The following is a 27,137-nucleotide window of genomic DNA, read 5'->3' on the forward strand; positions in this document are numbered from 1 at the left end:
AGAAGAAGAAGAAGAATCACAGTCTTCTGCAAGATTTAGAATAAAGTTAGAATATATTTTTTTCTCTAAGAATCTAAGAGCATTTGAAATTTCTCATGTTTTTTGCAGCATCCGGCTATCCAAATGGGGACTGTCCTGAGAGAAGAGGAACGGGTGGCAACATTACTGTCAGTTAAATGTAGCTCTACATAACAATGTGACAATTACAATTAAATTAAATCCCTGTGAAAAAGTGACTCATGTCAATATACATTAAGCACTCCTTTACTACAGAAATAAAACTCTAAAACTAAAATAATAAATATTGCAAATCTCATGCTGTCTTGACCTTAAAATATTGCATACTACTTCATTCTTCATGACTGTATGTAATTGAAATGTAATCTATTTACAATCTTGTTTTATTTTTCAACAAATACATGATTCTAATGATTTCATTAAGCCATGGTGGAGAATCTGTCTTAAAAAATAACTGTCAGTGGTGTATCTTCTAATATAAGTGCATTGTTCAAATCTCCAAAGACTGGGAGAAATAATATTTTTATTTATTTGCTAATGAGGTAAACCTACTGGACAAAGTGTCTCTTTTCAAGGATACCTGGGAGTACTGTCTAGTTAAAGCATTCACTCAGAATCACACAGTTGTCAAATGAAGGTTGAAAGAATCTAACTCTGCACCCTCTGACTACAGGAAGCAGATCATTTACAATTCATAGCCTTACTCATCTGCATTAATTTCTTTACAGTAATATCAGTGATGAAGCAATTAAATCATTTAAAGCCTTCACATATCATGGCAGCTTTCTTCACATCATGAATTGTAGCCCTTATCATATTCTCTTGAATTTGACTGAGGCTTATGCATAGTTTCTTCAATATAAAATGATTGGTATGCCCCACTTTGCAATATAAACAACAGTTTTAAAGTTATAGTATGCATAAGTACTAAAATTATACTACCTATGCATATTATGATTTTTGTGAAAACACTGCAGTGGGGCACAGGACTGTTGTGTCTTCTGTCATATAGTTAAAATCATACCTATCAACTGTACAGATTTTCGCAGAATGTCTAGATTTTTGCCTCATATTTTTGGTCTGTTGTTCATAAAATTATGGTTTTCTGGCAAATTAGTGGCAAGTCATTAAAGACTGAAGTTAGAAAATAATTACAGGCATTGGAGTTTTAAACTTCATACCCTTCAGAAAATGCATGCTAAAGCAAAGCCTGTTATTCTATCAACTTTCTAAGTCTGTAACAGCAATATTTTAAAAATGTACCTATTTTTGGGCATTTGTCCCTTTTTTATTTATGGCTGTGTCCAGATTTCTTCATCTAAGAGGTTGAGAGGTATGGTTAACATGGCTGAAGTTATAGACTTTGTACAAGCTATAAGTCCTGCCATGCCTGTGACTAGACTGTATATTGTATGATCTGTCATTTTTGAACATAGTATTAGTCCTTTTACTTCTGCCCTGTTTAATGATTAATAGTCTACTCCACAAGACTCCAGTGAAAGACAAACTTTGTCTAGTTGGATCTATCTAGTTAATAAGATGCAATAAATAACGTACATGGATAGTTTTCACTCGTGTCAGTAGACTACAGACATACTGCCATCACTGAATTAATATAGCAATAACCCACGCCTGGGTGTGGGTAATGCTGGATTTATCCACGGTTGGCGTGATTTGGTAAATCCAGCATTACCCACACCCAGAAGTGGATTATTGCTATTATACCATGGTGTTAGTTTGTTTTGTATTATGTTTGTATTGTTGTTATTTATGTTTTTGTTTGCTTTTTTTGTATTCTTCCACTTTTTGTGAGATAAAATAGTCCACACTTTCAGTTTGTGTTTATTGTTTATTTCTGTTTTAATTTAAATACATGTTATTTTTTAGTTTTTCAGGAAATGTTAGGAAAGGGCTAGGTGGTGCTTGGTATAATATAGTTTAAGGAGTGTAGAAGTTTATAATGTGTAGTTATGTTTTAGTAGTTATAGGTATGTTGAAATGTGGTGTAGTTTTAATTTGTATTAATTTTTTTTAAATATGTACTTTTACTATTTGGTCACTAGATGGTGGTGTTGTATGTGCTTTTATTAGATGTATGCTGATGTGGACATTCGGTATGGTGTGTGTTTTTGTCTTTGCGAGGGATGTGTGGTGTGTTTTAGTATGTACATTTTGGAGTTGTCTGTGTATAGGTATTGTAGGGAATATAGGTAAGTGAATGGTTTTATGAGAATGCTTGGTTTTATTGTGTTATAAGTGGTGGTTATGTAGTGTGTGTGTGATGTATTTGCGACTGCATGACTTTTTATTTTTTTAGTGTTCGAGGTGAGGGAATGAGGAGTGTAGTATGGAAATTGGTTAGTTTTCTGTATTTTCGTTAAATTGTTGTGTGTTTTGGGTATTAGATTTACTTTACTTTACTGTTTATTTGCTGTCGCCACATGATATTTAGCTACCGGACTTTTTGCGTTGTTTCTTATAGGATTTACTATGTGCACGCTGGTTGGATTAGCCAATCAGCATGCACGTTTGTCGGGTTTGCGATGTTCGCATGGTATAATACAATGTAACATCTGACATTGACAAAACATTTGTTTTTGTTTTATTTTATGACTGTTAGCAGTGCAGATTATGCATATTACATCAACAGTTAACAAATATTAAATATATAAATAATGGCATGATTTATGATATGTTAACTGTTCTGATACTAAAAGTTTTTTTTCTAAGCTGTACTTTCTGTATTTCAGGAGCGATGAACAAATTAGAAATACAGAGAATGAACAAAATGGTGACTTAAGTATGGTTACAACAGAAACTGTGGAAAATAATGGAAATAAAAGTACTGTGGTGACACGGTCCTTTTCAGAGTAAGTATTCTCAGTATATTTTGTAATATATGTGGCAATGCATCCTGAAATATAAAATATACCAAGGGAGTAACTATTAGGAAGGAATTCCCATGTATTTATCTCATTTTATTTATTCATCTTGTTGAACAAGTTCACCTACTTAGCCATTGGATCTTTTTAGTGGAGACCTAAGGTGGTGGTATTCCCAGAGACAGACATGTCTTAGTTACAAACAGTGCACAGTAGATATATTTGTATATACAACTGCAGTATGAGATGAATAGCATTTCAGTTCATGTAGAAATAGCACATTAGATACACGAAGCCTGTACTACCATGAAGAATACATTAAGATTTTACAAGCACTGTTAGCTAGTGCAGTCCTTAAAAATTAATATGATCACAAACTAGCAAATAAATATATATCGATATATATTGTACAGCAAGCAACACTTTATTGATTACCACATCATTTTTATATACTATGCAATCCCCATGCATGGTATCTTATTATTTCAACAATGGTTTCAGATACAGCCATTTTATAGTTATACATTTATATAATACTAATAAACTAGCCTCATGTCAGAGAATCAGTGCTTTCATTTAACTATCAATAACTTAATCTTTAAAATCAAAAAACTTAAATGCACAAGTTAACTATCTAAATTATAATTTGAGATCAGAACAAAATAGTGACAACATGTTTAATTTTTGTGATATTACAAATCTTAATAAGTGGGACAGTGGCTTCATTCCTTGCATTGCAGTCTACTTCACTAAACAGATGTATATTTTAAGGGCTTTGTTATTGTCAGTGTCTCTTCAAGCTAGCTCATTTCCATTACAAAATCCAATGCAGCCTTTTTTTTTTTTTACTAGGGAGTTTTGTTTCTGACCTCTAATAGTTCTCTGTTCTATATTTGTAATCCTAACTAAACACTAAAGACAGCAATGCTTATGTTCAAAAACAACAAAAACTGCCCATGTGGAAAGCAAACCCAATCAAAATTAAAATTAACAATTAATTGTACATTGGCATGAAACTTCAAGAACTCCAAATAAATTGTAGACATTATAAAATTAAAATTTTATTTAACCAAAACTGCATAATATTTCAGTATCTAATTACTGCATTTATGATTCTGATATTTCAGTATTAATTTCATATATGAAAAGCTAGTTTCTAAATGAATTACCTGCCATTACTTTAAAAAGTTATCACTCTCCTGTTCATAAATAGATTGGTTCATAATGCCCATGTGGAAGGCAAAGCCATGCACCAAATAAATTAAAACCAGCCTTCCATTTGAGTTTTTTTTTATTTTTTTATGTTTGTTATTCCAGTAAGAAGGAGAGGTTGTGTGAGTGTATTTTTTAATGGATGTATGTAGCACAAAGCATCTTTCCAAAAGAACGTCTATCTAAAGTTAATATGGACATGAAAGGTTTATCAGGTTTTACAGCAGCTGACAGCAATGAAGGTGATATTAAGTCCTTCTTTGTAAAACTGGAGTAGAAGATGACCTACCTTTGGAAATTTTTGTAGCAGAAGTTTGCTTCTCTGCCTCACATTAAATACAACAGAGTTCCAAGGGGAGTGTGTGTTTTGAATTAGCCTAATTATAGGCAGGACAGTAATGACACTCTAAAGGAATGGTAGGTAATTCATTGAGAAACTGGCTTTTTATATATGAAATTAGTATTGAAATATTCAGATTTAGAAATGCAATCATTAAAGACTAAAATATGCAGCATGCAGTTCAATTTAAATAAAATTTTAGTTTTATAAGGTCTATAATTTATTTTGCATTCTTGCAGTTTTGCAACACTATACAGTTAATTGTTAGCTTTAGAACATGTTATTTTATACTGACTCAACAATATCTCCATACCAAAGTTAAATTGTCTTGTAAATAGGTGACTTAACATACCATTCAGTTCATTTTTGTGCTTAAGCAACACTGTCCATTCCCAAAATATATAATCTCAAGAGCCATTACATCTCCAACATATGCCTTTTTCCTGTGGGAACATTTTGTCAAACATCAGGGGTATAGAAATATTTGTCAAAACATTTCCATGCAAAATGTTTAAACTTTCTCAATTTATTTGCATTTCTACGTATAAGATATATTTCCCTCCATTATCCATCTGTAATATTATTATTTAACTATTACCTCCATGCTAATTTTAATGTTGTACTGTTTTGTCTTCTCATATCCAATATTACCTTATATGTTATACTTAGTATTACGCTTTTCCTTTAGAAATTTATTTCTGTTGTGGTCTCTTTATAAAATCTCCTAATTGTCATGTAACACATTCATTGTCCAAACTCTTCATATTTTCAGGGCAGCCCTATCATTAAAGCTGAATATGCAAGTTGATCTGAGCTCAGTAGCCTAAAGGTTTGTCAAGCTTCATTACATCTTATTATACCATGACCCCCCATTAATATTCCAAAACGTGCATGCTGATTGGCCAGCGTGCACGTTGTAAATCGACTTATACTAATGGAAAAAGGTCCGGTCACCCGGACTTTTTCCATTAGTATAAGTCTCTTTTAAAACACTGTCTCGCTATGTTAAAAGAGTTTAACATAGCGACACAGGTTTTAAAAAAAGCAACGGAGATCTCTGGTGCTTTTTTTAAAGCTGTCTCGCTATGTTAAACTCCTTTAACATAGCAACACAGTGTGTAAAAAGCAACGGAGATCTTGCTTTCTCCGTTGCTTTTTTTTAAAACCTGTCTCGCTATGTTAAATGGGTTGCTTATTTTAAAGCTGTCTCGCTATGTTAAACCCGTTTAACATAGCGAAACAGTAAAAAACAATGGAGATCTTGCTTTCTCCATTGCTTTTGGCCACAGCTCTGATGTACTGCGTAGGCATGCGCAGTACATCAGAACTGCCGCGGATAACAGACAGCTGCGGAAGGGCAGCAAAGAGGCATTATACAATGCCATTATTTAAGAAAAGTAATTATTTCTTTTCTTAAATAATGTCATAGTATAATAGCAATAACCCACTTCTGGGTGTGGGTAATGCGGGATTTACCCACGGTTGTCTTCGCCCTCAGGACCAAACCATGCCAACCATGGGTAAATCCCATATTACCCACACCTAGGCGTGGGTTATTGCTATATTATCTCATTTCCTTTTATCATTTGCTCCTGAAAATTTGTTTTTTTTTCTTTTCCAAGCACTCATTACATTTTCTTCAGTGTCTTTTTTATTATATAAATCAATTGATGTTATTCTTTTTCCAAGATCTAATTTCCTTTAAAGTAAAGACGTGGTTAATGGTTTTATCTATATTTAAGGCTATACATAGTGTCCTTAATATTTATTTCCTAAATCTGACCAAAATCTCCAAGTGCAATCCTGTCATTGCCTGATTAGTAGGCACTGTAGCTATTATGTGCTTCCATCTAAGCATATATACAAAGTCATAAATTAAATATATTAATCTAAGCTGCATGGCCCTATACTATGCCTCCAAATATGGAAGTATCAAACCAGCCTGTTCCTTTGTCAATATTAGTTTTCTTCCCATTGTACTCTTTATTTTTACCCCCCCCAAAAAAAAAAAATCAATCTCCTTTTTATATTTTTCCATTTCTTTATCTCTTGGTTGATACATATATGCATGTCCTTAACAAAGAACCAGTGGGACTGAAAATATCATAATCACTTGTATCTTATTGTTGATGTCCATAAGTAACAGATCTCACTGTCTTATCTTACTTCTAATATTTTGGGTGATCTCCCCCACATTTCTTTAGCTGCTTGCTCAACATCCTATTTCAGCCAAACTTCCCATGACTCCACATAAGCCTTTTTGTGCTTTAATTACTTTATAAGCAGCAAGAAAAAGTCACAAACTACAGGATGCAGGAAATAAGAGACAAGGAATCCACACTAAAATAGGATTTCCAGCCAAAAACTGATGTAGCAAGTATGCCAGGAACTCCAACAATCACTTTTAGTTTACTGCAACAGAAACAAGTGTAGATATAAGTGCTTTCGTCCCAAATAATAACAGGAACTTCATCAGATGCAAACGAACTACAGAAATGCATTATTTTAACCACTTTTTAACATGATGTAATTCCCTGATCTAGTCAAATGCATTCAATTAAGGCTTAAAGCAACACAGGAATAAAAAAGAAAAAAGACAAATGCAGCAGTAATACATAAATTAACTGAATTACTGCAGCCACAGATGTAATCATCGCAAAATAAAACTAGACTAGAATAAGATGTGGAATACTGTTATGTAACAATTTAAATATATAAAGTATATAAAATTACTGTCTAAGTTGCATATAAAAACTATCGTAAAAGGATATAAAATGGAAACAAAATAGCCCAGAAATTACATAATGAGCTTATGGATTCAACCCAGTAGCAAAACAATAACTCTCAACCATCGTGACACATATAAAATTGTACAAAAATATGTGAAATAAGGTTACAATTTGTTAAAATAAAAATTCATCTGTTAAGTGCTTTAAGTTTTAATATGCAACTGATGGACAGGCTGTCATTCAAACATGGCCAATGTAGAGCATCTAGTCGTAACTGCCAGGTTAGTTCAGCATTCTCAAGAAGATAGGGCCATGCGGCCCTCCCCATCATGTTTTTCTTGTAACTCTAAGACAATAAACTTAAATTTATGATTATGAAAATCTCTAATGTGCTTGGCAAGAGCATTGACTTCACTCTGATCCCTAATATTTCTCAAATGTACGCTAATCCTGATCGTAAGTTTACGTTCGATTTTACCAACATAAAAACATGGACAGTTTGAACAAATAGCGCAGTAAACTACCCACTCTGTAACACAACTGCAGCTACCTGGGATCCTTACCATGACATTGTTGCTTCTGCACATATCAATATCCAAAATATGTGAGCAAAATTTAAAAGTTCCACACTTGAACATATGTCCATATCTGGATTGTCTAGATATGTGTTCAAAAATGTTCTTTAAGTTATGTCCCTTTTTAAATACGCACAAAGGTTTCTCACCCAGAATGCTCAAGAGGCCCCTCTCATGACTAAGTAACATCCAATTTTTATTGAGAATGTCCCTTATGTGTTGTGCATCACATGAAAAAGATGTAGAAAAGCTAGAGTCGTAGTTAGTCACTACAAGTTCCGTGGAATTACCATTATTCTCAACCGGAATATCATTAGTTTGATAGTTCAAATTCTGAGTGGAACTGGGGACATTTGTTACTGTCACCATCTCTGAAGTGACTGACAGTATTGGGGGGCCTCAAATTAGATTTACCCAGAATTGGAAAAAAAAATGGCCCTGTGTTCTTTTAGTTCTCACTTCAGACATAATGTTGGTAATTAACTGTAAGGGGTACCCTCTCTTAAGGAACATTTCTTTCAAATTGTGGCACTCATTAATAAAGGCTGACCATGCAGTAATCATACATGCTGCGTGTACAAATTGTCCTTTTACCACAGCATGTTTCTGTGTAAAGGGGTGACAGCTATCATAATGAAGGAAACTGTTGGAATATGTTTCCTTCTTAAATATTTCAGCTACAAATCTTTCTTCTACTATATCCTTTTTTATTAACACATCTTGGTATGACATCTCTGTGTTGTTAACAGTATGGGTAAACTTCAAAAAAGAGGTGGTCAAATTGATGCAATCTAAAAATTCAGAAACTTGCTCTTTGGGGCCTTCCCATAAAATAAAACTATCGTCCAAATATTTCATGTATGTCTGACAAAATGGGAAAAAAATAGAGGTCCTCAAAAATCTCTTCTCCCGTTCAAGCATAACAATGTTTACATAGAGCCCTACCACAAGCAGAACCCATGGCAACACCTTGCAATTGTAAATAGTATTCATTATCAAACAGGATATAATTATTCCTAAGGGCCATGTCTAATAACTGTTCATAAACATTTATGCGCTCCTGTGCAACCCCTTTTGATTGGAGATAATCACAAAACCATTCAACCCCTAATGTGTGAGGGATTACAGAGTATAAATCAACCACATCTATTGCAATAAATAGAATATCTGGGTTGAAACTGATATTATTTATTTTACTGAGAAAATTCCATGAATCAATACATAAATGAGTTTTCTCGTGTAAAAAAATGCTTTAACTGAACATCCAGAAATTTCACAAGAGGGTGACTGAACCCCTAGCATCCACAACTGTGTGCATGGGGGGCACTTGAATGTTTTTATGGAGCTTCGGTAGTCCAAAGATGGTTGTTGTAATAGGAAATTCAACCAACAACTAATGTAATTCATGAATAGCGATGGACCCCTCAATAAACAGGTCCTGTAGGAATCCGTTAATTTTCCTGTATGAACCATTAAGTTCATTCAAAGAACTCTTGCAATAAGTTTCAGTGTTCAAAATAATCTCCATTTTTGAAATATAATCATCAATTTTCATAATAACAACCCCACCCCCCCTTGTCCGGTTTCATTATTCTAATACCATGCGTTTGTTTCAACCTTTCTAACTCGTTTTCTTCATCCCTAGTTAGATTCATAGTAAAGTTCTTACTTCTGGATTTATAGCATACATTTCTTATGTCTAATTCACCGATTCTTTCAAAAGAAGCTAGGACAGGGTGAATGGGGGGGGACTGTATGAACTGAAAATTTTAAATGGTTCACATACATGTTCCACACCTTGAAACATTAAATTTCAATTTCATTTTATAACATATAGTTTAAGATCCAATAAAGTGTTAACAACATTGGCACAATGACTGGGGATAAACGTAAAACCTTTACCAAAAGATCACATGTCGTAACATTTAGTACTACATCAGAAGAATTCTAAACTTTAAAATCACCAGTGCTGTTGAAATCAATATGTACAAGAGAAGTCTGGACATTGAATTTATTGTCCATAATAAACTGTGGTACAACACTGTCAGGCATCATTTCCTCCCCCTCCATGAGTACTTGTACCCCTCACTGTTCATTCAGTCGTTGCCTCTCTGATGAGAAAATTGTTGTTGTCTCATCTGAGGGTTGTAGTTGGTACCTCTTTGGTTCATAAGGTGTTCTTACCTTCTTAGCTGTGGGAAATTCTCTTCCCCTAAAAAATGTTCCTCCGTAGATTCCTGCTCAAATTCAGGGTGAATATCATGAGATGGTACATTGTCCTGATCTCAGGGCCTAATCATAAGCCATTCCTGTAAGGGGGAGGATATGCCACATGATTTGCATAGTCCCTTTCATCTCTAGCCAGTTTTTTAACCTTCCTGTTCTTGATAGAAGCCATTTGCTTTTCAATTGAGCAAAAAATACGATTATATTCAAATTTATTATTGTTGAAGGCTAAGTCACTAACAAACTGTTTATCCAAGACAGACACCTCATGGCTTAGTTTGTCAATTTCTTCTTGGTTATGTTTAAAAACCATGTCCATATTCAAGTCCAAACTTATCAAATAAACTGATAAGTTCCTTTTGAAAGTTTGAACCTGGGATGAGGCCAGTATGGTAACGCCAGATGCGCAAACCCTAAGGTACAACCTCTAGTCTTATGCATTCTTTATAGTATGCATTGTCCATTTGCAGTTTTTTTATTTTAAGCAACAAACGATCAAAAACAAAAAGCCAGTCATTCAAAGAACTAGTATTAATGGCCAGAGTCTGTGAAAAAACAGTACTGTCTTTAAGCCAGTCAGTTAAAACAACATCATATCTTTGGTTGGGGTTATTGCTGTTTAAAACAGGTTCTGTAAGAATGTTACTAACCTCTGTGCTGCTAACATCCAGTCTAGAGTTCAAATTCCTAATAACATTGCAGTTAGGGTGCACAGCTAGTTGAAAAGTGCTCTCCGTTTGTAGAAGATGTGTGGAAGTACTTGGGGTGGGATGTAAGGACATCTGTATCAACAAAATCTGCTCAAAATGATCCATTCGCTGATTTAGCTGCTGTATAAGTAAAGTCAGCTCACCAATAGACTCATTAATGGATGTAGAACTGTTTCTGTTGCTCGTCGTTGCATTCAGTACACCATTGGCTTGCTCCGCCTCCTTCCTTTGTAGCCAAAACAAACAGTAATCCAAAAAAATGAATAAAACCACAAGCAGGAAGAAAATGTCACAAACCACAGGATGCAGGCAATAAGAGCCAAGGAATCCACAACAAAAGAGAATTTCCAGCCAAAAAAAATAAGTAGCAAGTACTCCAGGAACTTCAACAATCACTTTTAGTTTATTGCAACAGAAACAAGTGTAGATATAAGCACTTTCATCTCAAATAATAACAGGAACTTCATCAAATACAAACAAACTACAGAAATGCATTATTTTAACCACTTTTTAACATGATGTCATTTTCTGATCTAGTCAAATGCATTCAATTAAGGCTTAAAGCAACACTGGAATAAAAAAGATAAAAGACAAATGCAGCAGTAATACATAAATTAACTGAATTACTGTAGTCACAGATGTAACCATCGCGAAATAAAACTAGACTAGAATAAGTTGTGAATATTATGTAACAATTTAAATATATAAAGTGTATAAAAACCACTATCTAAGTTACACATAATAACTATCCTAAAAGGATATAAAATAGATACAAAATAGCCCAAAAATTACATAATGAGCTTATGGATTCAACCCAATAGCAAAACAATAACTCCCAACCATCATGACATATACAAAATTGTACAAAGATATGTGAAATAAGGTTAAAAGTTGTTAAAATAAAAATTAATCTAAATGCTTTAATTTTAATAAACAACTGATGAGGTTTTGGGGGGTTGTATGTGGCAAGATTTTATTCTCACATGCGCAGTTGACTGTCGGCATTTCCATTGTCAACTTTTTGTGGTTCATTTTCTTGCCATCGACATTCTGGTGTGCCTGATTAATTCATTAATCCCATAGATAGACAATATATATATATATATGTAAACTACTTTTTTATTAATAATGTTATTTTATATTTGCATTGCATAAATAATTTATTATTAATATGCAAAGACAAAGAACCAGAATTTCTTACGTTTTTTGAAGGATTAGAAGGCAAGTAATTTGATATGTAATTTACATGGAATATGAATAAACATGAAATTACATGTTTGGATTTATAGGTAAAAGGGATTAAGCAACAACAGGTTATAACTAGATTACATAGTAACTAATTAAATGCAAATGCATTTTTTACATGGTAAGAGCCATCATCCATGAATACTGTTAGCTGCTCTACCTTATAGTGAATTTAGCTGTAGCAATGTGATGATTTTTTGGTAGAAGCAAAATGTTTAATGAAATTGTTTTTATGAAGGTGTTAAAAAGTAGAAGATCTGCAAAGCGCCTATTGGAAGGCTTGTGATGGTAACAAAAAGGAATTAATAGGTTTACATCATCTGGAATATACTATGACATGTAAAAGCAATAAAACCAGGTATAATCATAATTTTATGTATTTTGTTTGCAATGTGCAACATGTGCAAAAGACTTAAATAAGTCTAACTTTTGGTGACTTATTTTACAAAATAATGATTTCAAAACATTATTCCACAGAAGTGTCTGATTTCTTATACAAGAGATATACAAGGCAACTCATGATATCTAGTATGGATTTAGTAGTGAAGGAAATGTTAAATTATTATTGTGGTTAGTAGGTGTATTTTAATGGAAAGTACATTTGAAATTATTGTTAATAATCACAGATTTAATCTGTATACTATTTTTTTTGTGAGTGCTGTAATATGACTTATGTTATTCTATGTGCCTGTGGTAAGGCATATTTTGATGAAGCAAAGAAAAATATTTTTTTAAGGCTGAAAGTGAATTGCAGAAACATAAAGAGAAAAAATTTTAGAAGTGCCCTAGCAGAACTTTTTTATGAATGCCAACATTTGGAATATAAGAATATGAATGCTGGTAAAGTTTATATGTTTTCTTTGGATAGGCTAGATAGTGATATCAAGCATGCTTTAGGATATACAAAAAGGAAACCTGGTTTGTACTGCAATATAATGCTTTAGTTTCATTTGGTTTGAATCATGAAATCCGTTGGGATTTACAAATATTGTGCTATTAATCTTACTGTTAATATTTCTGCTTTTGTTTGTAACTGCTTTTTAAATGATGATTATTTCATGAGAGGGGTTTTATTATTATAAATTGGGTTGGTTTAGTAGTTGATTGCATACTTCCTTTGAAAACTTAAACATGAAAAAGGACACACACAAACTCCCAAAAATGATGGTTCAGCAAGACAGTTCGGCAATAAGAGTAACTCAGCAACTGTTTGTATTTCCACACGAAAATGTTTTAAAAAGTAATTCTTAAAACTGTTAAAGCACGAAACAGCACAAAAGGACAAGCACTTTTGTCTCTGTCAATTCAGAGACTTTATCAAAACAAAGCAACATAGTACAGACTATCAAACAACATGTGTTTTTTCTGGAGATACTATCATGGATATAAGAGTAAAACAATAACAGGAGTACAAGCTTGAATTGAATACAATAAATACACATATGCACTTTATTTACTGCATTGTGAGAGCTGTATTTGAGGGCAACACCCTATTGAAATTTGATATATCTATTTGTTGTATTTATTTATTTATTTTACCACATGCATCTACTGGCTTTCATGTCTATAGCATCCTTGCCAACCATCCATCACTAAACCCCACATATACATATACATATATACATATAAGTGTTGAAGTGCATTTATTCTGCTGTATTTATTACTGCTTGTTAGTAACCTGATTAAATTTGTCTGTTATTCTAACCCTCTTAGTTTTGGTTTTAGCAATTGGGTTTCACGGCAGTTATTTTACATTTAAGAAGGTTTTTGTGGACTACACTCTTGTGGACAAACCCTTATCAAAACCCTGTCTCCATAAGTCCATCCAAGTTTCAGAACACTATATCTGAACAATTCCCATCAGTTTCTCCTGCCACCCTGGTCAACATAGGCCTACTGTGACAGTGTAGCAACTGCCTGATGTTCAATGACAACCCTCTTCTCCTAGCACATAATTCTTCTACTTGCGAGAAATGCATCTACATCAATAACCTGGAATCCATGCTCTCTCATGTCACAGTTAGTACTCCTGACAAAGAAGAAATTGCCACCACAAACACCACAACACCCACATCACAGAGCCAAGCACAACACACACACCTACACAGAGGTCCTCAATAAAAACTTACCTAAACAACAGAAACCTCCAAAACACACTCACAAACATTCCACACACAACACCAATCACATCACAAACAGCAGACAACACACCAGTATCTCACAAACACAGTCCATAAGGCATAACAATAAACTCACACAGCCCATAAGGCATAACAATAAACCAAACATACTAGTCTAGTCATTGGCAACACATCGAGAGAAAAATTGCACAGGACACTAAGGATAATCACAAGGCTTTCTTTAGTTATGTTAGGAACCTGGGTGGGAATTCCCAGATATGCACAGAATTAGTCCAAAATGACAAAAAATACACCGAACCCACAGACATTGCCAACATCCTAGCTGACAGGTTCAGCGCAAACTCCCCCCCCCCACCACCAAAAGGGCTAATATCTATCCCAGCAGAGTGCTGCCTCCCTGACATCTCAGATGCTCAGGTAAGAGCTGCCCTCTCCAAAGCAAGAAACACAGCATCAATGGGACCAGACGGTTTCCCGGCTGGCCCTACATGAACTCCAAGAAGAGCTAAACCCAAACCTAAAACTACTGTTCAATCTCAGCCTTACTACAGGATATGTACCCAAAGAGTGGCGTACAGCAACAGTGGTCCCTCTCCACAAAGGTGGTGCCTCAACGGATCCTGGAAACTATCGCCCCATAAGTCTCACTAGCTTGGTCTGCAAAGCTATGGAAATGATCATCATGGACCTTATAAATAAAGATATTGGGGACCTACAGACACTGGATCCTACCCAGTTTGGCTTTGTTAAGGGCAGATCCTGCCTCTTAAACCTGGTCAATTTCTTTGAAACAGTCACCAAGGCCATTGACAAGGGGAAGGTGGTCCACACAGCCTACCTGGACCTCGCAAAAGCCTTCGATACAATACCCCACTCGGGCATTATAGATAAGCTCACCAGCTTAAATATAAACCCCTATGTCACTAGATGGGTTGCAAACTGGCTCAAGGACAGAACCCACATGGTTAGAATAGCTGGGCCATGTCAGACTCCAAACCAGTTACAAGTGGCATCCCACAAGGCTCAGTCTTGGGACCTCTCTTGTTCGGTATATATTTCTCGGAGGTACAGGCCAACATGGAAGGACTGTGGCTGACCAAGTTCGCAGATGACTGCAAACTGGGCGCCATAATAGACTCTCCAGCCGACACAAGCATCCTCCAAAAGGGCCTCATAGAAACAGACAACTGGTGCCAGAGCCATGGCCTCAAGCTAAACGCCAAAAGTGTATAGTCATCCCTTTGGCAAAACAAAGTGCCACAAATTACCACATAGGTGGTAATCCATTAAGTACAGAAGAAGTAATTAGGGACCTGGGGATCCAAGTTGATAGCAATCTCTCATTTGACAACCACGTGGCCAAAGTGGTTAGAAAAACCTTTTATATAGCCCACCTAATCATGAAGGGATTCACATCTAGATCAGGGGAGGTCATCGTGCCTCTTTACTTATCCCTCATCAGGCCCATAATTGAGTACAATGCCCTTTGGGATGTACCTTACCAGACACCTGCAGCAACTGGAAAGACCCCAAAAGTACCTCACCAAGAGGATCAAGGGGCTCAAACAGATGCCATATGCTGCCCGGTTAAAGAAACTCCAGCTCTACTCAGTGGCATACTGCCTGCTCAGAGGCGATCTGTGCCTGACGTATAAAGCCATGTCCAACCCGGAATTAATGGACATGCTGCACCTCAGAAAATCCAAATCCCATCGAGCCACGCTCGAGGGACTTAAACCTCAGCACTGTAATAAATAGGACATGCTGGAGGGACAGATTCATAACCCAGAGGCTCCCTTCACTCTGGAATAAAATCCCAGTCCAGGTTAGGCAGAGTCCCTCATTGACTCTCTTCAAGAGGAATCTTGATGAGTGGATGGGAGATCGTAGGTTTACCCCGGGTATCACTTCTGTGTCACTGTTAGACAGAGGCACAGTATACTAACCTAGAAAAAGGGCATAGCAAAATTAATTTAAAATGGGTGGCGAAAGCCATACACACTCTGGCTAGGCTTATAAATGCCCTAGGGCAGATAGCCTAGTATGAACCTATGAACCTATTTGTGCGACACACAGATGTCTCCCTCACCAGGCTCGACAAGGAGAAGATCATGGTCAGTTGTCTGTCAGGTGCCAGAATCCACCACATCACACACGCGCTTAAGTCTCTCCACAACAGGTACAAGTATGACTCTATCATTGTTCATGTTCACATGAAAGACTTGAGCTGTACCTCCCTGGACTATATGAAGAGAGACATGATTGAGATCTCAGACTATTTGTCCCAGACAGGTATGACCCTAGCCCTAAACAGCATCTTACCTTCACCAATAATGATACCACAATACCAACAAAAAATAATCCACTTCAACAATTGGCTTAGTTTCTGGTGTCATTTCAAGAGGATCCAGTATCTGTCTGCCTGGGATGACTTGGTTGACAGGCCTCAATGTTTTGCCAGAGGTGGTTTCCACCTGTCACCCCTGGGATTCAGGATTCTGGCCAAGGCTCTTGCCTCCCCCATTGTGCCTTTTTTAGGCAATGCCCCAATGACAAATCTTCCAACATAAAAGATCTGTCAAAAAGCAAATTGAAGGTCATGCTGCCTAATGCTAGGAGCCTTAACCTGAAAATGCACTCACTGGAGGCTCTCCTCATACTGGCAGATACCAACATCTGTGCAGTCACGGAAACTTGGTTCAAGGCTGGGGAGAGCACTCCTGCCTTACCATGCTATACCTCATTCTACACATTCCGACCCCAAAATGAGGTTGGGAAGACTAAGGGTGGTGGAGTCTCTATCTTCATTAAAGACAAGCACACCTCCAGACTGGTTTGCCAGTATGATACACTGGAACTACTTCAGGTGCAACTGACAATTTGGCAAGACACCCGTCCAAGTAATAGTTAGCTATAGACCACCGTCCATGACTCATGACACCCACTCCTCCTACCTGGACCTACTTGACACCGTCAAGGTACCCCCCTAACACCCTGAACCTTGGTGACTTCAACTACCCCACCATAGACTGGGTGAAATATTCCTGCTCTAATGCACTCGCCCAATGATTCCTTGATTTCATCAATTCTAACACACTAGACCAGCTTATCTCATTCCCCACGAGGGGAGATAACATTCTAGACTTGGTTCTTATCAACATGGGTGACTGCTGCACCACTCCCATAGTAAGTGCTTCCCTGCTGAGATCAGACCATCTGTTCATCTCATTCGAAGTGTCTGTCCCATCCAACCCACCCCCAGCTCTAACCAGGCTAAAAAAACTTCTCAAAAGCTGACTACAACCTTCTAAGGGAGAGTATCAGTAGCTTCAACACCGGCCCTCTCAGAGGATGCAGACTAATATGCTGACAGTACTCCAGTGCAGCATACAAGCACCTGTACAACTGCATGAACTCAGCCATACCCAACAGAACTAAAACCTGCTCCTCAAGGAAACACAAATATATCGGGTGGGTATCTTCTATAAACAGGCTTTACAACAAAAGGAAGAAACTGTTGTCCAGTGATAAAAAGGCACAAATTCCCATCTGGAAAAACTCCCTCCTTAGCTTCAACAAGCAAATTAGATCACTAGTGAAAAACTCCAAAGCCAGTTTATGAATCAAAACTAGCCTCCAAAACAAAGGCTAATCACAAATCCTTTTTCAGTTACATCAGGAACCTCCATGGCAAAGCCCAAGTTTGTTCCGAATTAGTTCTTAATGGTAACACTTACACTGATCCTGTTGATTTAGCCAACCTGCTAGCAGATAGGTTCAGTGGAAACTTCACCCCCCCTCTCCCCCCAGGGCCCATTTGACATCCTCGATACTTGTCCCGCCCTCACATCTCCATATATCATGTGTTATAGGCCCTATCCACGGCAAAGAACACAGCTTCTATGGGATCTGATAGTATCCCAGGCTGTATTCTGCACCAGCTCCAGGAAGAACTAGCCTCGCCATTGAGCACCTTATTCAAACATAGCCTAAGAACAGACTTCATTCCAGCAGAGTGAACTGCCTTTGCCATCCCCTTGCACAAATGTGGTGCCACTACTGACCTTGGAAACTATCACCCCATTAGCTTGACAAGTCTGATCAGTAAAGCCATGAAGCGTATTATTATGGACCTCATAAGCAAGGGCATAGGCAATCTCCAAGCACTTGACCCAACCCAGTTCAGATTCATCAAGGGCAGATCTTGTCTGTTGAACCTGGTTGACTTTTTTGAGACTGTCACCAAAGCATTGGATGAGGGAAAGTCAGTACATGCAGCTTACCTTGACTTGGCGAAAACCTTTGATACAATACCCCACTCAGGCATCATCGAAAAGCTAACACAACTTGGTGTAAATCTCTGTCTCATCAGGTAGGTTGCTAGCTGGCTTACCAATAGGACCCACAAGGTCAAAATAGCTGCCTCCACCTCTGACAGCAGACCTGTCACTAGTGTTGTCCCCCAGGGACCTGTCCTGGGACACCTACTCTTTGGCATCTACTTCTTAGAGGTCCAGGAAAAGACAAAAGGCCTGTGGCTGACCAAGTTTGTGGATGACTGTATGTTGGGTGCTGTCATTGACTCCCCAAATTATGTTAACATACTACAAGAGGGTCTCACAGCAAGAAATGACTGGTGCCAAAATCATGGCCCCTACTGATTATCACATCAACGGCAACCCCCTAAGCACACAAGCTGTGGTGAGAAACCTAGATACACAAGTTGACAACAATTTCAAATTCAACCATCATGTAGTGGCAGTGGTCAGAAAAGCCTTTTACTTGGTTCATCTCATCAGTAAAGGGATTGTATCCAGAAAAAAGGAGGTACTACCTCTCTGTACTCCTCCCTCATTAGGCCAATAATTGAGTATAATGCCCCATTTGGTATATAAATTTGTCCCGTGGTTCTACCTGACAGAGGGGAGACAGGTGCTGATTGATCTTTCTTTTTCGGGGATAAACGTTTGTAATCCAGGGCCATTAGCCTCGTAATCTCCTATGATCCTCTAAAGATATATATATATATATATATATATATACAGATATATATATATATATATATATATATATAGATATACATACATACACACACACACACACACACACACACACACACACACACACACACACACACACACACACACACACACACACACACGCACATAATATACACTTTGTATTGAGTGGCAAGTGAAGTGGCTGGGACCATCACATGTATGGGCATCAGAATTCTTTTCTGTAATTCCCCAACTGGTACTTAGCTTTGCAGTTCCAGTCTGTCATGTGGGGGTACCTGATGTGTTACAATACGTACTCTCTTGTTCAAATGTCAGTTCCTGCAAAATTTTGCAGCTGCTAGTTGTCTCCTGCATTTGACAGATGGCAAATAAATACTAACAGGAACCATGCTTTCCTGATGCAAAGTAGGCCACAAGCCATTTAATTTGTCCTCCCTGTTGCACCTCCAAGGTATGAGTTACTAATCAAAGCTGAGTCACCTGTCAAACATGCCCAACACCTGGTACAGTATCAGTACCAGTGGGTTGGCAGAGAATAGCACAGAGGGTTAATTCATTCAATTTCCTTTTAAATGCTACCTGGATAAGAGCCTATCGCTTAACCATTCCTTCCAATTTGTGCTATATTCTCCACAGCTTGTAGAAATTGAGAGTCATACACAGAAATTTTCATAAAATGGCTTACTTTTTGAAAATTCTTACTTATCTTTGTTACAGGGCTCAGCTTATATCTGTACCTGACAATGAAAAGTTAACAGCATTAACCTGCATTCAGCGGATGTCAGCCTTCTTCTCAGCACCAGTAGTCATTTTCTATTTAAACGCTGTGTCGTATATAGGATTCCTCTGGCTATTTGCATATGTTTTAATGATGGATTTCCAGAATCTGCCTTCCTGGACAGAATATTTACTATATGTATGGGTTTTCTCCTTAGTTTGTGAAGAAATAAAGCAGGTTAGTACTACATTCATGCAAACAGTCAAGATGTTTTAGCAAACTAATTAAAAAAGTAAGGCATATCACAGAAATGGTCGATTAACAGATGGCAAGTGAAAGTTTCTTTAACAAATCTTCATTCCCTTTCATAACACAAATGTCTCTACATTTTAGTTCTTCAACTCATTTTATTGATGTACATTTTATGGCTGTCGCTGTTGCTGTACTTAAGCAAATTTGCATAAAGAAATATGCTTGACAAGAAGTGTAATTCTACTGAAATATTTATTTTGTGCATAAATTATGTACTAACTTTACAGAAGTAACTTGTAAAATGATAGTTACGATAGCTTTAGCAAGAATAAATCCATTTCAGATATGTCAGACAGCTTTTAAGTAATACCTTATGGTTAGATTTTATTGATAATCATGTTTTTTAAATTTGTTCCTGCTTGCTTCTTTTTCTTCACAGCTTATTATACAGCTGGTGTCTTCACTGAGTGGCTCAGTACTTAATATATCAATAATTATTTCCAGGTTTGTGTTATAGTAAACAACTGTCAGTTATACGTTTGTGCAGTGACATCCTTCAAAGTGACACTGCTCAAGTTATTCCAAAGAAGACTATAGTTAAACAATGATTCAGAGGACCAGGCAATGGTTGTTCATGTAAAGTAGTTATGACTCATTTAAAATTTTCATTCATTCATTCACTGTCTGGTTACCTGTTTAATCCAGTCCAGGGTTGGAAGGGAGCCATAAACTATTCTGGCTTCCAGTGGCACAAGGTAGATAAAATAATCCATAAACTAATCCAGGCATATCACTTGATGAGTGCGCAAACATACACACACACCACACACTCACACATACACACACCACACACTCACACATACATGCATGCATACACATACACACACAAACCCTGGGAAACAGCAAGCTCTGCACGGTGTGCAGGAATAGTGCAAGAGCTACTGGAGGCAATATGGTCGCCAAGAGATCAAGGAACATGCTCCCGGGATGTGCACAAGCGCTCCTGCACTATTCCTGCACGAACACAGCTCCTGCATGTTAATTACCCCATTTTCCACGGGAAAAACATGCATTGAGGTGATTTAGTGATCCAGGAAGCTGGCAGCCATCCGTGCAGGAGTAGTGTAACCTGCAGACATGTATTCGGTTAGTAACCAAGTACATTTCTGCAAACTACAAAACGGAGCCATGACAGCTCAAAATATAGGATGTATATAATGTGGAAGGCATGCCAATGGCCAAATATATGGCCAATGGCATGGAAAACCGGTTCAAAATAACAAAAAATAACTTTTATTTATTTTTTTTGGCCGATTTCGGCCATTTAAGCATAGGGCAGCGACACGCAAATGGGATCACCCCGAAAATAAAAATAAATCCTTGAAAAAAGCTTTTTAGGCAAAATCACAATTTTGCCATTATAGTCAATGGCAGACATAAGACAGCAAGGCCACTGAATAGTGATTGCTAAGGGGAAAGGCTCAGTGTTAGACTTGTAACTAGGCATTAGCAGTCAATTCTATGCAAATGAGGGGAGTGATACTGAATCACAGATTTCCCCTCATTGCTAGCCAGAACCTAACCGTGTAGGTGCAAAAAAACCATGGTTCAAGCCTAAGAGTTAGCTGACATCATAGAGGGGTGTGTCAGGCATACTGTAAGCTTACTGGAGCTCTGTCACCCAGGTTTGCCCTTAGCTTAGCAGAGCTAAGTAAGGGGGGTGCGTCTGAAGTTGCCTAGCAGTCTTTACATTGCCTAAACAGGTGTGTGCGCCACGCACCGGGTTTTAAACAAAAAAAAAAAAATTAAACTAGGAAATAGCAGCTCTGTTCACATCTGAGCACTGAGTTTGTGCAACATGCCTCTGGGCTTAAACAGGAAGGCAATGGGAAGGGAAAACAGCAGTAGGAAGGTAATTGAGGAGAACTAGCATAGCTGGCAGGTGAAATGTATCAGAATCAGCCAATTACACAGACAGTAGCCCAGCCCAGCACACTACTATAATCTATCCAAACACCTTTCCCTCTGTTTTTCCCCACAACCTCTACACCACCAGTTTACACAAACAGGGAAATTTTACCTAACAAAAACAACAAAATGATAGGGGCTGCTTTTGCTCTCATAAATTAACATGTGGAAGAGGCTGAAGGTGGTGAGGATGAGAATGCTGATGATGACCAACCCACACTGAGGAGAAGGAGAAGAGTGTACAGACCCAGGGTAACCTACCAGAGGGCTACATGAACTGGAGATAGTGAAGCGCAATAGGGTGGACAGGGACCTCCTACAGCAAATTGTTGAGCTGTGCTAGCCATACCTCACACACAGAACCAACAGAGGGGAACCCATCCCAGTGGATACCAAGGTATGTGTAGGCTTAAGAATACTAGCCACAGGTACCTTCCAAAGTCCAACTGGGGATATCATGGGGATCTCACAAGCATCAGCATCCAGGGTACTCCACCAGTTCCTGGATGCCATGTCAGCACATGCCTGTGAGCACATATATTTTCTCAACACCTGTGAGGCATTGACCAGCAATATGTGTCTCTTCCACTAAATAGCAGAATACCCTGAGGTAGTGGGTGCCATAGACTGCATGCACATACACATCAAAGCACCATCTGGTGAGCGGGGTAGAGTCTACATAAACTGCAAGGGCTTCCCCTCTATCAGCTGTCAGGTCGTGAGCGATGCCCATGGCATTATAATGAATGTGTGTGCTGGCAGCCCTGGAAGCTATCACGACTCCCACATCTGGCATATGACACATCTGTACCAGAGATTTGCCAATGGAGACATCCCATGTGGCCACCTAATGGGGGTGCTGGTTACGCACTTGATATGTGGCTGATGACACCCATCAAAAATGCAGAAACACCCGAACAAGAATGCCATAATGAGGCACACGCACAGACCAGAATCATAATAGAGCATGTGTTTGGGATGCTCAAGTCACTGTTCCGGTGCCTAGACATATCCGGTGGAGCCTTGCAGTACTCCTCAGCTACATGTACCCAAATTGTCATTGTATCTGCCATGCTACACAATATGATCCTGTGGAAACAGCTGCAGCAGGAATAGCATGGGGTAGGGCCACATAGCCCCCCACCATTGCCAATGCCAGCACAGGCACAGAGTGACTTGGAGGAAGAACAACCTGTGCCTTCCCCAGCAGGCAGAAGGAAGCGTGCCCAGTATGCCCAGGCCTTGGCAAAGAGACAACACATAGCACATACACTGACAAGGTAGGAACCCAGGGAATGACACCTCTCTCCGACTCGCACATACAGTAAAAGGGATGCCAAATATCACACTACCTGTGCTTAACCATACATAGGGAGTGTGCTATGTGCAAACGACATAGTCAGCCTCCCAGCACCATCATCAGTCCTTGCAGTGCCGCAAGGTAAGTAACACTCACTATCAATTGCTGAATGTAGTAGTATGTTCTGTTACCTGTATCTATGGTATGCATGTGAGCACATTAGCGAATCGGGTGGCTGAATGGGATGGCAGCAGATAGTAGACACCTATATCGGCAGCATGAAATCTTTAACAAATACTGGTGTCAACATAGTAGGCAGTACTAGACAAGGTGACAAAACCCACTACAGGACATGTGGTGGGCCAAATGTGTGTCCATAGGACATGCACATGCATGTCAGTGAGGCTCATATACCCAACAGCAGTCTCAGCCAGCAGGACAGGTGTAGACAAACACAAAGAAAGGCTGTGGAAAGGCATCTGATTGATGGCTATGGAGGACAGCCCCCCTACAGACCTACACAGACAGACTACAACAGGTCAGGCAGCGTGATGTTAGTTCTGAAGGGTAAGAAGTCTGAAACTGAAATGTAGGTCAATAAAACCTAAGATCACACTGATACGCCTCTAGTCTGATAGGTCAGAATGCAGAATGAAATGGAGTACCTGAAATATCAGTACAGTCATAGCAAATGTTTACAGTTGTCAGGTGTGCCCCCCCCCCACAATCCTATTTAGAAATTTTGTAACATGTACATGTAGGTATAATAACAGTGGAGCACAGATTACCTGAGCTGGCCAAAGTAGCAGGATAGATTGTAGCACATGTACAATATGCAGGGCTTTGTGTGTTAGGTTGTTGTGTGTTGTATATTGTGTGAAAGTGGTTAGCATGTAGGCATGGAGGGCTATGGAGGGTTGTGTCCCAGTGGCCAATGGCCAGTACTGTTGATGACAGGTCCAAGTTCTCACAACTGCAGTGCCAAACACAATGCATCCCAGCAAGACACAATCCAGCAGTAATCCATACTAATTGTTCGGATGTAATATCTGTCACCATCTGAAAGATGGACATGTCATGAATATGGGCCCAGACATACAAACAGTACACAGGTGGAAGTACCCTAGACAGAGAGTGTATAAAATGTTACTGTCAAATGGACACACCTTAGGAATTGTGCATACAGGTTAGCAGCACATTAGTTGGCTGTGTAGTATGGAATACTGATGTCATCTGGCCAAACACTGGCAGACCACAAAAGGCACATGTATGAAGTACTGAGAAACTACTGATGTCCATGCACAAGCCAGCATAAGTATAATGCCACGTGTATATCTGTGAGTCAACTGCAAGTAGCTTCTATAGCACACATGCACCCAGCTCACATCACAATCAGCCACACGTACCTCACAGGTCTTATCCCTGCTGTTGGGAATAAGTACAATATGACCCCCACCTCTGTATGGAAATAGCCACAGAATGCTGAAGAGATGTCCCATGCAGATGTGTCCCTAGCTGTAAGCAGCACCCTGCCAGCATCCACACCAATGGATCAATAAGGACAGAAACAATTGACATTAACACCTTGCACACCTACCCTGTCTCCACAGGGGAATATAGTGGCTTGCAGCCTGGGACTGTAAGAGTGACACAATGCACTGGCCTGCTACAGATGGCCTGCATCACTACCAAATGCCCTACAGTCCTCTATCAAAGGCCTGTTTCTTACCCATACTGCCAATGTATGTTATCTCATGGTCTCCCAAATAACAACATAACACAGTCCACAGAACACAAATACAAGGCCATGTCGACAAATCCCAGTAGCATGCCCACCATGTCCTACTGCATGAACTGTGGATCAACCCCTAAATACTTCTGGGATGAAGTGATAGCTATAGGGATACTTATCAGATAATGTTTGCATAATGTTCAGAAGAGGATAGAGAGGGGGGTAGAAGCATGGACGCCATGGAGTGTGTGAAGTCTGAAACTCAGATGTGTGCACATACTATCCCTGCCTGCAAACACAGGAATGGGTAACTACAAACCAACTCGTAAACCACAATGTGAAGGGGTAATGACCAGAAATATGAGCCCTGCCTCTGGGTAACCTGTGTGAATCTGTACAGCTATGAGGTATGGCCACAGCAGGATATGGCCATACTGTCACGTCGATGGATGTACAAGCATGGGATCCTCAACCACCACAGTACCAAGGTGCTGAACCATTTACACAGACCCGTTAGCAAGTGTCTGCAGCTCCCCCTCCAAAATGGCATGATTGTGCAAGAATATGTAGGCTGCAGACTGCAATACTGGACACAGCTTCATTCATCTTGTGTTCCCCAGGAAATTACTGCAAGCAAATATATATACCTGTCAGTAGTTGATGACATAAAACATCACAGTGTAAAACAGTACATATGTCTGTATATCTCTGCTAACACCAAAACCATGTAGCAGAAGCATCACAGACACAATTAGTTACAGTATCTCACAATCCTTTGCCCATTGTGACCCCATATTGTCAACCGATCTACAGATATCCTGCAGAAACTGTTTGCTAGCTGTAGGTGTAGAACACAAAAGCCTGCACTGAAGTACAACCTACCTGGAATGGATTCACACATTCAGTACAGAAGGTCATACTGGGCATGCTCCCACACTTAGAGAAACCAAGCCCATTTCTGACAACATAATACTGAAAGGTCATACTGGGCATGCTCCCACACTTAAAGAAATTAAGCCCATGTCTGGCAACAACAGTGGACTATACATATCGGTCAGTCACAGATGTTTGTGCACACACTCCACATGGCACACCAGTCATGCTTTGCACACACATCGGATAGGAATACACACATATATCCAATGACAACACACTATAATAGGCCAAACATACACATACATAGATGTGTGGAAGAGAATGACAAACAGTGACAAACAGCTTCCTGTCATGAGGCCTATCCCACCCAGCACACATCCAATTGGCCAATACCACATGATGTGCAAATGTCTATCACTGTAGACATTTGCTTCTGGTAGCCCTCAGCACTATAGTGTCTGTGGTGCTTGTGATAACTGTGTAACATGACTGTACAAGTCATTATTCATCTAGCAGCTGTATACATGTTCCTGTTAAATGTAAACCTGTGCGTGACTGAGTGCTGTGCGTGTGCTCCCAGGCGAATGGTTTATGGACCATTCACACACACTGCACTCCCCATTGCCCTACTTTAGCAAGCCTGCTGATGTCATTCACCTTAAAATACACCTTTGGGGAAGGGCTATCCCTGTAAGCTCTGTGGTGTGTGCTATAACTGTGTAATACTATAGTGTGATGTACTAGTGAGGTAGGAGTTCTAATCCCAGACATGGCAACTGGGAGTCTGTGTGTGTGTGTGTGTGTGTGTGTGTGTGTGTGTGTGTGTGTGTGTGTGTGTGTGTGTGTGTGTGTGTGTATATGTTTGTCATTGGTATCCTTTGTGGAGTTAGCTGTGATTGTGTAATAACAGGACTCATTGTGGGACGGGTTTTGCAAATTTCTTATATTGAGGACCTACTATATGTCACAATGTCCACCTTACAAGGACAACAGATGTCAAACAGCAGAGAGGCTGGTGTAGACAATCCATACTCCCTACATATGACATTATGGATTGGGGAACAATATAGGCAACCCTTGTATTACCCAGAGAACACTCTCCACCCATGTCTCATACACAAACACACTTGGCTAGGCAACAACCACTATGTTGGTAGTTCCCTGCATATTGCCCACAAATAATAACCACAGT

At 38.8% G+C, this 27,137-nt stretch overlaps 1 protein-coding gene across 1 annotated transcript in view; it reads left to right on the forward strand.

Moving 5' to 3' along the window:
• The window catches only part of LOC122792941 (transient receptor potential cation channel subfamily M member 2-like), a 1,068,883-nt gene that overhangs the window by 555,903 nt on the left and 485,843 nt on the right, over positions 1 to 27,137 (forward strand). Inside the window, exons 16-17 of the mRNA XM_044060527.1 lie at positions 2,769 to 2,888; positions 19,817 to 20,054. Of these exons, the coding sequence (XP_043916462.1) occupies positions 2,769 to 2,888; positions 19,817 to 20,054 (358 nt within the window). The remainder of the gene's footprint in view (positions 1 to 2,768; positions 2,889 to 19,816; positions 20,055 to 27,137) is intronic.

The sequence above is a fragment of the Protopterus annectens genome, chromosome 2.part0 (assembly GCF_019279795.1).
Source record: "Protopterus annectens isolate FY-2018-M chromosome 2.part0, PAN1.0, whole genome shotgun sequence".
Lineage (NCBI taxonomy): Eukaryota > Metazoa > Chordata > Ceratodontiformes > Protopteridae > Protopterus > Protopterus annectens.